This window comes from Rana temporaria, chromosome 10 (assembly GCF_905171775.1).
Source record: "Rana temporaria chromosome 10, aRanTem1.1, whole genome shotgun sequence".
Classification (NCBI taxonomy): Eukaryota; Metazoa; Chordata; class Amphibia; order Anura; family Ranidae; genus Rana; species Rana temporaria.
Window position 1 is genome coordinate 97,406,606 of NC_053498.1, and position 14,332 is coordinate 97,420,937.

At 40.7% G+C, this 14,332-nt stretch overlaps 1 protein-coding gene across 2 annotated transcripts in view; it reads right to left on the reverse strand.

The window, feature by feature from the left end:
* The window catches only part of MYBPC2 (myosin binding protein C2), a 131,695-nt gene that overhangs the window by 58,279 nt on the left and 59,084 nt on the right, over positions 1-14,332 (reverse strand). For both annotated transcript variants that reach the window (XM_040325787.1, XM_040325785.1), the window contains 5 exons: positions 11,208-11,325; positions 8,323-8,365; positions 4,377-4,436; positions 3,847-4,025; positions 1,691-1,823 (listed from right to left, as the gene is read on the reverse strand). In XM_040325787.1, coding sequence (XP_040181721.1) covers positions 1,691-1,823; positions 3,847-4,025; positions 4,377-4,436; positions 8,323-8,365; positions 11,208-11,325 — 533 coding nt within the window. The remainder of the gene's footprint in view (positions 1-1,690; positions 1,824-3,846; positions 4,026-4,376; positions 4,437-8,322; positions 8,366-11,207; positions 11,326-14,332) is intronic.

A 14,332-nucleotide genomic window follows, 5' to 3' on the forward strand; every position in this document is an offset into this window, starting at 1 on the left:
GAACATAATTCAGAGTGCTGAATCCAGATATGCTGAGAGACAGAGTCACCAGTGTGCAGAGCAGAGAGTGGAATAGTGACTGTGACTGGATGGTGAGCTGTAATATCGCTGGTGAGCTGCTGCTGTGGGGATTTACTATCTGCTGCTAGAGAGACTGAGCCCTTTAGGAGCTGACCATACAGCCATCTTTTAGCCTTATTGCTTCCTGCAGGGTTGGCTGGGGCTATTCTCATGTGCACCAACAATACAACTGGGCCCCAAGCTTTTTTGCTGAAGGGAGCTTAACAAGACACGTGGCCACTCATTAAAATGAGAAGAAAAGAGGTTTATCTTTAAACTACGTAGAGGGTTCTTTACTGTAAGAGTGGCAAAGATGTGGAATTCCCTTCCACAGGCGTTGGTCTCAACGGGTCATCGATAGTTTAAAAAAACTATTAGATAAGCACCCGAACGACCGCCACATACAGGGATATACAATGTAATACTAACATATAATCACACACATAGGTTGGACTTGATGAACTTGTGTCTTCTATGTAACTATGATTATACTGTCTAGTGTACTGTGTCTGAACCTACCTTCTGTGTGTTTGTTTATGCTCAAACCACCAATGCATTGAGTTACCACTAAACGGTCTTGTGTCTATTTCCAGGTGCTAATTCACCAAAGTCAAAGGTTCTTTTATGTGCTTTCATTCAACCAGGTGTGTCAGAGGGTGTTCTTGGAGTTAAGGTGCAAAACAGAAAACCCAAATCAAGGCTTTCATATTAGAGAACCCAGCAGGTTTTGCAAACTGTGTGTCATGAATGCGCTCACAAATACATTTATTTGTAAAAAAATGTTATTGTACAATAAACAAAAATAATCAATTTATAAACTTGTAAATAATTTAAAAAAAGTTTACTTATATTCAGCAATAGCTACAGTACAATAACATATTTAATTGCATTGTTGCCTATGACTTATGGCAGTGGTCATCAACCCTGTCCTTAGGGCCCACTAACAGGCCAGGTTTTATGTATTACCTTGGGGAGATGCAGATTACAATACTGCAATCACTGAGCAGCAAATTATATCACCTGTGATGTGTTTCAGTTATCTTGCTAACCTGGCCTGTTAGTGGGCTCTGAGGACAGGGTTGACGACCACTGACGTATGGTCCTTTTTTCTTAGGTCTCATGCACTCTGGGAATATATAAATGTCACTTTTAGACGTGTTTACTTTTTTTTTCAACCTCTAAACACCCCTCTATGTTAGACTATGTGGCCATGCACATATTAGAAGAGGAGCATTTAGAGGCTGGAAAAAAAACAAAAAAACCTTACTTGCACGTTCAGGAGAGGAGCATTTGAGCAGGAAAAATGCTTGATTTGCCTAAATACCTGTAAACTCATCCAAATGTACCTAAACACGTAAAGGATTTAGCACTTGAATGTTCATTCATTTCAATGGCTAGAATAAATTAAAATTCTGCTCAATGGAATGAATGAACGCCCAAATGCTTGACATACTCAAACACTTTAGGTGCATTTTTTTGTAAGTCAGGAAAAAAGGCATTCAAAGAAGCTGGACAAATGCATGAGACCTTTGGAATAAACTTTATTTGCAAGATGCCCCCACATGACACTTTTCTCAAGCTCAACCAGAAGTTAAGATATACGGTCTGAGTCAGATTTACTGTTACTTACTTGGCACCAGGCTTGATCTCCTTACCATTCTTCAACCATTTCACAACAACATCAGGGTTTGCAACCTCCACAAACATTTTGATCTTATGTCCTTTGTCCACTGAGTAGCAAGGATCCAGTTTCTTTGTAAATGCTTGAAAACATAGGAAGTATAATAAAAACATATTAATGTTAATTGTTTCCATAACTGTATCTATTTTTAGTAATTTTGTGTCATTTTTCTAAAACTTCTCCTTTTATGTATGTTAGGATATAATTTTAGGGATTCTGAAATGTACTTTTTTCTGATGTATGGATTAGGAAGGTGTCATGATAGTAAGACTATTAATGAGCCAATCCTGTAAAGTTTGTTTTGCATGGAGTTCGCCAAGTACTGCAAAATGTTTGTCAAATCTCAAATTTAATTAAAAAAGCATTAATGCAACGTACACACGAGCAGTTTTCCCTTCGGAAAAAAAACAATGGTTTTCCCGACGGAATTCCTCTCTTGCCTGCCTTGTATACACACCGTCACACAAAAGTCCGATGAACTTTTGACTGTTTTTAGCTGCTTCATCTAATCTTCATGTCTCTATAATGTTGAATCTTTTCTCTCTATGTCTAATCTTTTCTCTCTATGTCTAATCTTTTCTCTCTCTGTCGAATAATATTGGACTAATAGAGTTAGGTTAGGCACATTCAACCACAGGTTCAATAGACACAGATCGCTATTGTCACCGTCGAAAAATAGATAGAGGCACATGACCCTACCCAGTCATAGCTTCATTTAAAGTCCCAACTTCCCAATTCCCCCTTTAATAAATCATGATTGTCACCGTCATGTTAAATCTTCTATCTGTATCGAACTCTGTTGTCACAACAAAACTAAAATAAAGCATTTTTTATGTCGGATCTTTCGGATTTCGGAATCTGTGCGTTTGTTGTCGTTTGTTAAAACGAATGTGAAAATCCCAGAAATTTGGACGAAAATCCATTTGGACGAAAACAAATGCAGATGTCTATTGCTAACCTCTTCCTGTATCCTAACCACTCCCTGCCTGCCATTTATGTCTGTGTATGACCATCCGTGGCTTGTCTGACCCTGCTACCAGCTGCTGTCTACCCAGCCTGCTGTTCCTGTTGCCATCCACTACTCCAGCTGTCCGGCTCAACTCTGCGACGCACCTGCCACACACCTCTGCGATCAATGGAAGATCTTACAGGCACTCATACCTCACTGAGCTCTCTCGGTCACTGTCACAACATCAGTGGCCCTTGAGCCAGGGCTGTATGAGAGGTCTCCCTCTACATGTCAGGCTCTGCAACAAGGTACGTGACAGCCTTCACAGTTATAAGACTGTACTCAGAAATTATAGCTTGATTGTCACCCAAATTATAACATATTTGTGTTATAGGAAACACATGTCTTCCCTGTGTGTGACACATAGTCATAGGTTCCTGATAGTTTCAAATATTAATCAGGTTTAAATACCATTTTCATATCAATCAATGTCAATATTTAACCTTGAGTATAAAACAGTACAGCTACTTATTGCAATCAGGCACTCCAGCTGGGAGATTCTGCACCCAACTCTATGTTCTGTCCAGCTATTTGAGGAGATTATAAGTCAATATGGGTCACACTGTTGTACTCTTAGGCCCCGTACACACGACCAGTTTCCTCGGCAGAATTCAGCTTCCGACCGAGTTTCTGGCTGAATTCTGCCGAGGAAACTGGCCGTGTGTACACTTTCGGCCGAGGAAGCCGACGAGGAGCTCGACGAGGAAATAGAGAACATGTTCTCTATTTCCTCGTTGTTCTATGGGAGCTCTCGTCCCGCCGAGCTCCTCGGCGGCTTCAGTGCTGAACTGGCCGAGGAACTCGATGTGTTTGGCACGTCGAGTTCCTCGGCCGTGTGTACGAGGCCAGACACTGGATTCTTCTTAGGGTAGGCAGACTGACCCTATACTTATCCTGTATGACTATTTTGGTGATATTTTTGCTTCAGTTTACATGTTTTTACCCACTACCTATAATGTAGAAAGCAAGAAAAGAATGTGCATGTTCCTAACATTATCCATATATGGTTAATTATGATGTACCGTAAATTGATAAACTAGTTAAGTTGTGCGTGTATTTTTTCACATGGTGTAATTTTTATGAATAGTTACATTACCTTCACTTTTTTTTATTTGAACTTTTGCCTTCTTCAGACGCTTCAGCATGCCTCTTAAGTCAGTCACACCGTACTGAAAGGCAATTTTTTCATACTCGCTTGGTTTGGCATTCTTCAAAATCTCCCAGACATCTGGAGGAATTCCCTCTGGTTCCTCTTCTTTTTTTTTCTTCTCCTCCCTAAGATCAAAAACAATATTATGAATAATATACCTGCATACTTAGGAAACAATCTGTAGCTTGCTGTTTATAATAGCTGCTCTTCTTTATATAATTTCTCAATTTAATAGTGTAAAAATTTACTCTGGTACCTTTATTAGGGTAAATAGGTGTCTGAATCTATAATACATCAATTACTAATTATTACTATTATTATTTGTATTTTAACCGATATGCTAATTCACAATTAAATGATATCTTTGGTAATTAGGTCAGTAAAGTTATCAATAAAACATGAATTAAAGGTGAAATGTCTGTCTTAAAAACATTGATGAATGACCTTGTCTTATTTTTCATTTTGTTTATACATACCTCTTTTTGAGTAATGCACTGAAGTCAAGCTCACCAGCATTTTCATCTTTTTGATCACCTCTAGAAGTATTAAAACATTACATTTGTTAGATTACTATATTGAAGCATCTGCACATATGAACTTTTTTTTCCGTAGGTTCTCCTTCCTTATGTGACATATGCTCTCTCTATAAAATGTCTTCTGTGCTATTTTCGGATTCTTACTGTCCTACTTCAGTTATGTCTCTGAATACAAGTAGTCAATCCAAAAGTCAAAAATCTAATGGGTAACTCCACTTTCTGGGGAAAAAAATAGCAAACAAAAAACAAAGCATATACAAGTCATATTGTAATTGAATGTTATTAAAAATGACCTTTCCTTTACAATCTGCAGACGCGTAAAAACGTGTAAATTCTGTAAAAAGTGCAATATGGCAACCCAGGGCTCTTCTGAACACAGTTGGTGTACAGAACTTCCCCAGAAATGTAATTTTCTGCTTGTGTGATTGGCTCAATGATTTTTCAAAAGTCTGCACTTTACGCATTTCGCAAATTGGATTGTGTCATCAGGGACGAAATGCAATTTGCAAAATGCATAGAGGCTGCTGGGGAAAAAACATACATCACTCCCTGCCAAGCGAGAGTGAGGCTTGGAATGCACGCCAATAAGGAAACCATAGGGGAACACATGACGATACTTCTCACCCCACATACATCGCTGGATTATTTTGGTGGGCACATATAAATGTGATTGTAATAGTTTTTTAAACTTTTTTATTAATAAAAACAGAGATATACTGCACCATGATAGCTGTTTGTTTTTCATGAGAATTGATAGAGCAAGAGAAATCAATTGCATTGATATACTGCTTGGAAAGGGTGCAGACTGATCCATTGAGTGGGATGGTTATCCCATTGATGAACCAAAGGCGCATATATATTTATTTCTGGTGAGTGGCCATTTTATAAGGTGGTGGTGTTGTCACAAAATGGTGGAATTATTCGCACGCAACCACGGACAAGGGATAAACTCATTGGAATAAGCTGATCACTTACTGAAGTTATCCGATGGGACTTGTTACATAATTGCATTTTCACTTTGTTGGTCTACGGCAAGGGTCTCAAACTGGTGGCCCTCCAGCTGTTGTAAAACTACAAGTCCCATCATGCCTCTGCCTGTGGAAGTCATGCTGGTAACTGTCATTCTTGCAATGCCTCATTGGACTTGTAGTTTTGCAACAGCTGGAGGGCCGCCAGTTTGAGACGCCTGGTCTACGGATTCACTGGAATAAGTTGACTATTCCCTGAAGCGATTTATTGGGACTTGTTATATATATATTTGCACTTGCACTTTGTTGGTTCAATTATTTACTGATATATTTGCATTTGCACTTTGTGGGTTTAATTATTTATTTATTTTTCATCTTATTAGCACTGCATGTTTGATCGATTCACATGCCTATTTGAATATTTTTATATATATATTAATTTATATATATATATATATATATATATATATATATATATATATATACTGTATATATATATATATATATATATATACATTTTTTCTCTATTGGAGCACATTTTTTGGCCATTGAAGTGTATTGGTTATAATTTTGGGCACATAAAAACTAATTAATTAATTAAATCACCTAGTAGGGGAATAGAGGATAATCCGTAGGGACCCTTCATAGTAATAGGTAATAGATATATTCACGACTACAATAGAGGTGGTAAGATACAAATTTATTTAGGAGTTAGCGCACTCCACATATTATTTATTGTTTCCAACATCCCACTCTAGGGTGGAATGCACCTTTGATTGCAGCAAACAAAATTATCGACAAAATAATTATGATTTTTTTTTTTGCGGCGGTAGCTCACATTTTTTCACATGACTTTTATTACATATTTATGATATTGTTTAAGTGTAGGCCTGCTTTAGGCAAATAGGTTAGGTCCTCTTTATAGTGCTAAAAATGATGACACTGCTATATAAGTCTTATAAAAGAATACAAAGCACCATACTTTTATTGTAGTCTTTTATGATAAAGTAACAAAGAGAATGTAATTCAAATAAATTGAATTTAATAATTTGGGGCAAATTACATTTTCAAGATACCACAGAGGGTTATGTGCAAAGTTAATTGAAATTCAATCAGATTTTACAGCACTGAAGCCAAAGCACTGAAAAATGTATTTGAATTATGGGCATCCTTCACTGCTGGCATTGCATTATTTCAAAACAGGAAATGACGTGATGCCAGGCGGAGTTAGGTACCATTTTTGAAAGGTGGACTCACTGTTTTGACAATAGTAATCTATGTGCTGCTTAAAGCAGAGCTTCACCCTATCTAACTCCCATGGCCCTACTGGTAGCTATCATCTCTGCCTTTAATCTTTGGATATTTGTTTTTGTATAAGTAACTTTATTTTGTTTACATTTCCTGCACTTCTGGGCCTTGTCACCATGGCGAGGTACATACTTTTCAGTCTCCTGTTGACTCCTGGGATATCAGTGTCATCAATCCCAGGAGTCAATGGCATCCTCCGCTGCTGACATTGAGTTATTTTAAAAACAGTAATGATGTGATACCAGGTGGAGCAATTTTTGAAGGGTGGACTCGCTATTTTGATGATACATTTTGATGATACAGGGTATCGAGCGGTGGTGGCAGAGGAGGGTCAGAAGAAGAAGGAGGAGGAAATGGCAACGGGAGCGGTAAACCGGGGTGGTGTTGGTGCTTTCTGGCAGTACACTGTGATGGAGGCACTAGATTTGTCAGAGAATGCGCAAAATTGGGATGTGCATGCTGGGTAGACTAGCTGCACTAAATTCAGGAATACACCGGTGTCGGCTTCAAATGCGCACACCAAAGATGACCACTAGGGATGCGCTTCGAGTTCGAGTCAAACTCATGTTCGACTGTTCGCCGGATTGCGAACATTGTGTAATGTGTCCTGGGTGCTGAGAGAGATAGAGAGAGAGAGAGAGAGACAGTGTCATTTAATTTGAGTTAGATAGAGCAGACAGGAGAGTAAGTTAGCTGCAGTTACAGTGTATGCAGTATATATATAAATATATATATATATATATATATATATATATGCATCCCAGGTGTTGTGTGTGTATATATATATATATATATATATATACACTGTATTCAGTTTAGCTAGATCCGTTCCTGTTAGCCTCTTCCTAATATATTGACAGGCAGGCAGTTGATTGTGGTAGCTGCAGTATTTTCAGACAGTGTACTGTATCCTGTGCACAGTGTGCAACTAAAGCTAACTGCAGACAATTGCTGGTATTCCTAATAATATCACAGGTACCCATGCCGTTTTTCTCAATGATTTTCATCCATATTGCCGGGACCAGACATGACATTAAAGCCGCAAATGATTTTTATTCCTTTAGAAATTAAATTTTGTCCAGGGAAGTTCTAAACACGGGAAACACGCCACTTTACAGGCATGCTGTAGCCACCCCCAGTCACGATATTTAAAGCGTATTTCACTTTCATTTTTTCAGTTTAAGCATCATTAAAATCACTGCTCCCGAAAAAAACGGTATTGATACATGTCCCCTGGGGAAGGACCCAGGTCCCCAGACCCTTTTTAGGACAATAACTTGCATATTAGCCTTTAAAATTAGCACTTTTGATTTTGAACGTTTAAGTCCCTTAGACTTTAATGGGGTTCTAAAGTTCGCGCAAACTTTCGGTCGGTTCGCAGGTTCTGGTGCGAACCGAACCGGGGGGTGTTCGGCTCATCCCTCATTGCCACCACCGAAACATAATCAGTGCATAGTAACCCAGACATTTAAAAAGTAAGGACAATATCTGCTTTATTGACAATATCATGGGGTTTTATGGCTATTTTTTTAAGCCACTGTTAACATAGCTTTAAGCTAACATTTATAGGTCAGTGTTAACAATATTATTAACAAAAAACAAATACTTACGTCCTCTTGAAAGATTCTAAAATACCGACTTCTTCTGCTACAGCTGCATAAGAAATGTAAAAAAAAAATGCATTGGGTTTCCAACTCAAACATCAGCTGTTTTTTAACTATACATATTCTGTATGTGCTGATCCCCATGGGGACTTCAAAATGTTACATATATCGATATACTGTATATCAATATATATCTATATATATATATATCTATCTATATATATATATATATATATATATATATATATATATATATATATATATGTATATATATAAAAATATATAGATATTTATAGGTAATAATTCCAGGGATTGTTGATCCAGGGAATATTCTATTGCCTTTTGGGGAACAGGAGGGAATTTATTTGCCCCCTATTGGAGAAAATTGGATGAAGCTTTACTGTGAATTTTTGCTTTTCCCTGGATCAACTGTAGATATAGGAGTCTGTACATAGAGGATGTCTAATTATTTTCTCTGTTTATTTGATATATTTATATAGTTGAACTAGATGAACCTGTGTCTATTTTTCAACCTGACTAACTAAGTAAAGGTAAATCCTTCAAATGTAACCCCAGATAACAGTATACAACAGACATGGGTTCTTATCCTTCCCCGTTTTTTTAAAACGCTAATGTTTTGGCTGGATATACACTTTACTTAACAGAGTCACCTTCTCTTAACTGCCCCAGGCTCTCTCTTTTCTAATGTTGAGTTTAAGGGGCCTGTGTTCTCAGTCAACCACTGTCAGCCACTGACTTATTCTCAGGCCTCGTACACACGACCGAACATGTCTGCTGAAAATGGTCCGTGGACCAGTTTCAGCAGACATGTTCGGTCGTGTGTAGGGCCGACCGGACAATTTTCCGGCCGACCGGACAGGTTTCCAGCGGACAAATGTTTCTTAGCATGCTAAAATTATGTCCGCTGGAAGCCTGTCCGTCGGACATGTCCGATGGTCAGTACGACTCATCGGACATGTCCGCTGGCCCGAGAACCCGCTCATGGCGTCGAAGTGATTCGACGCATGCGTGGAAGCATTGAACTTCCGGGTTCGTGCACGTCGCCGCATCATCGACGCCACCACGTCACCGCGTCGTCTGTCCGCGGGGAATTTGGTATGATGGTGTGTATAGCCATCAGACCAAATGATCCCAGCGGACATGTCCAATGAAAACGGTCCGCGGACCGTTTTCATCGGACATGTCCGCTCGTCTGTACGAGGCCTCAGAGAACAATTCCTCATATTACAGAATAGTGGCCTCAATTGTGAGTCTGTGCTTGGCTTTGGCAGTAGATTGTGTTATTTTCTACATTTTATTTGCTATTGGCCTGCTTGAGATTAGAATGAAACATCGTTTTTGCATTTAAGAAATCCAAGCATTTCAAATTTCATAGAAAGTATAACCAGATAGATTATGGTAAATGGTTTTAAGAACCAAAATGCTCTCTATTAAACCAGTGAGAAGAACATTAGAGTCTTTATAATATAAAAGTCTTAGTAGATGGTGTGGGTAATTGGTAACATTTTAGTATCACCACATCCCTATGAAAAGCATTTTAAACCACAAGAAAATAGATTGAGACAACCAACTTACAAATTAGAACATGATTAAAAAAAGTTCAATGATTTTTGGGTTACACAATTAAAATTCCACGCTAAAAACATGATCTTTAATAACATGAATTATAATAACATGGTCTCATTATCCTCATTTATTGCAGCGGTGCTACAGTTGGTACTCCTAACATGTTTCGCCCATTGGGATTCTTCAGGGGTACCAGCCACTGGTATTTTAGAACCTGATATTTACCAATCATCTATTGAGTTGGGAAACAGCCTCAAAATGGTGCCACACCAGGGAATTCTCTGGTGACCACAGGAGGTATACCCGAACCAGAACAGAATATATTGGAAAAAAAACACAAGGGTGTATACTTTTACTAGAAAATTAAAATGCCAGGTTTAAATAAGCTTAGGTACTGGATTCAAGAGGGAACAGTGCCACCCATGTGGCTCCGACTAAGCTTATTCCAAGAATAACATTGATATATAATAACCTAAACAGATACAAATATTTTAGCCCCTTTTCACACCTATGCATTGCATTAGTGCACACCACTCTGTAAGGCCCTTTCCTATTCCACTTCCTCCATTTGGCACTCAATGCACAAGTACACTGGGTGCTGATAGACCTTTACTGCAGTGGCATTTGTGTTGCTTAGTAGTAAAATGTTCAAATAAGTGGGTTCCCTTAGCAATGCAAAAGGTGGCTTTAAGCCCTGGTTCACACTGGTGCGATATGTAAAATAGCATGTCAAATCGGCGCCATTTTCCGGCAACAGCCGGCAATGGCACCATCCTAATTGGTGCGATGCCGCATCTGCAGCGCTGCACCAATTTCAAAAAGTAGTTTCTGCACTACTTTTTGCGATTTCGGCCCACGATTTACATTGATATCTGTGCAGAAACGTGCACATATGTCTCTGTAATCGAGTCCGAAATCGGGACTAAAAGCGTAAGTAAAATCGTACGAGTTCAGCTGAACTCGCACAGCTTCACTCCGGCAGCCCAGTGTGAATCTGGGCTAAGGGCCAGATTCATGCCTGTGTGCTATGGTAATGTGCAAACCACAGCATGGTGGGTTGGGATGCCATTCATTTTGGGTGGCATTTTGAGTGCACTACTGTAATAGTATCAACACGGCAGAGAATTACAGTGCATATGCCATGCAATGCTTTAAAGAAAAAAGAAAGGTTAGGTCCATTTTTTTGCATGTTGCATTGCACCGCTGGCCTATTAAAAGTTAACACATAGTGGGGCCTTAAAGTGTTAGCACTGCACATCTAAAAAGCTTTCAAAGACTGAAGAGTCTTTAATACATTTCCATACCTTCCACATCAATATTGAAGGAGCAGCTGTCACATTTGTCCTTGGAAACCACTTCACATCTGTAGCCACCAACATCTTCTTTAGCTGCTTTGAGGATCTTGAGCTCAAAATAGTATATCTGTAAAGAAACAATACAGATCTTTCATATGTAAGTGTAACTACAGTCTTCAGCTTCCTTATTCTTATAGCCCAACTGTAGCAATTTTTATAGTTTTGGATTAAGTGGGAAGATATGTTTTTATTGCTGTGTGTGTCCCCTCTCTGGAGATTTACCACTGCTTCCTAATGCAAAAGTGTCAGATAGAACATAAGGTAGGAGGGAATCACTTTAACAGGGACACAGTCGGGACGGTTTGCGAACGCCAACCGCAATCTTTCGCAAATGTCAGCGAACCGCAAGTTTGTTGCGGGCCACATTGACTTTAATGGCAGGCGAATATTAAAAACCTTCAGGTCATATTTGCAGCCACAAAATACTTACTAGCTGTGCACAAATAGTCCTACAACATGGACACTGACCTACCAGAAGTATTAAGTGAAAAACCGGATACATAAGTAAGTGCCGGCCATTACAAGCCCAAAAAATTAGCCGACAGGCGTTCACCTGACAGCAAACAACCTTGTGGCTGGAGGTACATTAAGCTATTCACCGGATATAGAAGTAAGGTCTTGTACACACGACCGAACATGTCTGATGAAAACGGTCCGCGGACCGTTTTCATCGGACATGTCTGCTGGGAGCTTTTGGTCTGATGTGTGTACACACCATCAGACCAAAATCCCTGCGGACAGAGAACGTGGTGACGTAGAAGACACCGACGTTCTCTAACAAGGAAGTTCAATGCTTCCACGCATTCGTCGAATCAATTCGACGCATGCGCGGGATTTCGGGCCGCTGGTTATACGTCATAACCAGCGGACATGTCCGATAAGTCGTACTAACCATCGAACATGTACGACGGACAGGTTTCCAGCGGACAAGTTTCTAAGCATGCTAAGAAACTTTTGTCCACTGGAAACCTGTCCGCTAGGCCAGGAAACCGGTCCGCTAGGCCGTACACACGGTCGGACATGTCCGCAGAAATCAGGAAGTAGTGTCGTGTGTACGAGGCCTAAGTGTCGGCCATTACACGCCCAAAAAAATTGCCCACAGGCGTTCACCTGACAGCAAACAACCTTGTATTCTGTGGCTGGTGGTACATTAGGCATTCACCGGATACAGAAGTAAGTGTCGGCCATTACAGACCCCAAAAATTAGCCCACGGCCACAGGCATTCACCTGACAGCAAACAACCTTCTATTCTGTGGCTGGTGGTACATTAGGCATTGTAACAGCACTGGTGAACGGAGTGAACCACAACTGCGGTTAGCAAGGAATTCAATGCGATTCTCTATGCGACAACTCAGTATTAGGCCCCAGGCATCACTCCTCACAACAGGAGTTTGGGGGATCTATACATCATCTCTGTGTCACATAAAGACGGGCGTTGAGCTACTAAGCATGGACGCATTACAACATGCGACCAAGGCTTAGCGTTTAAAATTAGTTCACTACATGCAGGTGATTATCAGTAAGGGACCCCAGGGACCTTCTATTGTGGTGTTCCAATGGCCACAAATTTTTGAAAAGCCTCCAAGTCCACCAGTTTATAAGGCAGTAGTTGGCCGGCTATCAGTTCCGAAAAGCCAGTGGTCAACCGTTGGGCAAGAGGGTTATCCGGCTACATTGTTTTTTACGATCGAATATTTGGGCCACGGAAGCCTGCCTTTTTGCAGGAAAACGTGAGGAAGGCATGATGGAAGGTGGAGTGGAGGACAATTGTGAGCATAGAGGGGAAGGAGAAGGAGAAGGAGAAGAGGCTGGATGGTGAGAACCTGGAATGTGGCTTTGTGGGTTCTGATGGCGTTGCTCCCACTGGGCTCGGTGATGGGAGGCCAGGTGCCTTCTTAAGGCGGTCGTCCCTAGGTGAGTTTTGGGCTTGGGAAAAGGGAATAGCCTCTCCAGGTGGGAACCCAGAAGAATATCCTCCATTGCAGACAACTCAGGTGCGGGAAATGCACTTAGCAAAGCAGGAACAAAGATTGTCTCTGGACAGCCGCACTCTGAACAAATTTTAGCCTTTTATTAAAAGAAGGACAGTACTACAAGTCACAGCAAAATAAAATAAAACCTGACTTCTGAAGCGTTTCGCACTGAAACTAGTGCTTAATCATTAATCAATCGCGTCAGTAGTCAGGTTTTATTTTATTTTGCTGTGACTTGTAGTGCTGTCCTTCTTTTAATAAAAGGCTACAATTTGTTCTGAGTGCGGCTGTCCAGAGACAATCTTTGTTCCTGCTTTGAGTGTTGGGCTTTCCGCGACTTATGCGTTGACTGCAAAGGCTGCAGATGGCAACACTATTGTCTGCAGCTGACACATTAAAAAAAGCCCACACTGCGGAGCCATGGGCCGGCGTCCTGGGAGCGCCAGATGTGACCGTACATGGTTGATTGCTCGCTTCTGATACATTAGGAGTCTGGTTTGTCCCTCCTGTGCAATGTAAGTTCGGCCTGCTTCTCCTCCCTATCTGCTGGTCCATCTCTCCCTCTGAACTCCCCTCCTCTTCCTCTCTTGTGGGCACCCACGTGACGTCTGTAGACACGTCATCATCGACGTCACCTTCCCCATCACTAACAATAGAGAACTCGGAGTAGGCAGCAACAGTGGGCACCAACCTCCTTGGGCTGATCTGAGTACTGTCGTCAGACTACTGAGTGCCGGCTGTTGCTACCTCCTCTTCCTGATCCAATGCCAAGAATGGCTGTGCATCCAAAATGTCTTCTGATGTATCGGAAAATAATTCCTGTGACTCAAGCGGAGGGTATATGGTGGTGGTGGTGTTGGTGGCGAGCCACTCAATCAAGTCTGGTGCGTCCTTTGACGTAATCGAATGAACATTGTGCCACTTCCCACTTTGGCTCCGGCCTGGTGCTTCTGCCCTACCGCTACCACCCCTGCGGAAGGGCCTGCCTCTTCCTCTGCCTGTCATTTTTTAAATGACCCTGTGACAAAAGTCTCTAGAGAAGCGCAGTATATGTGGAAGAAGGTATATAACAAAATCTGTTGTTTTGGGGGGCCACTGGT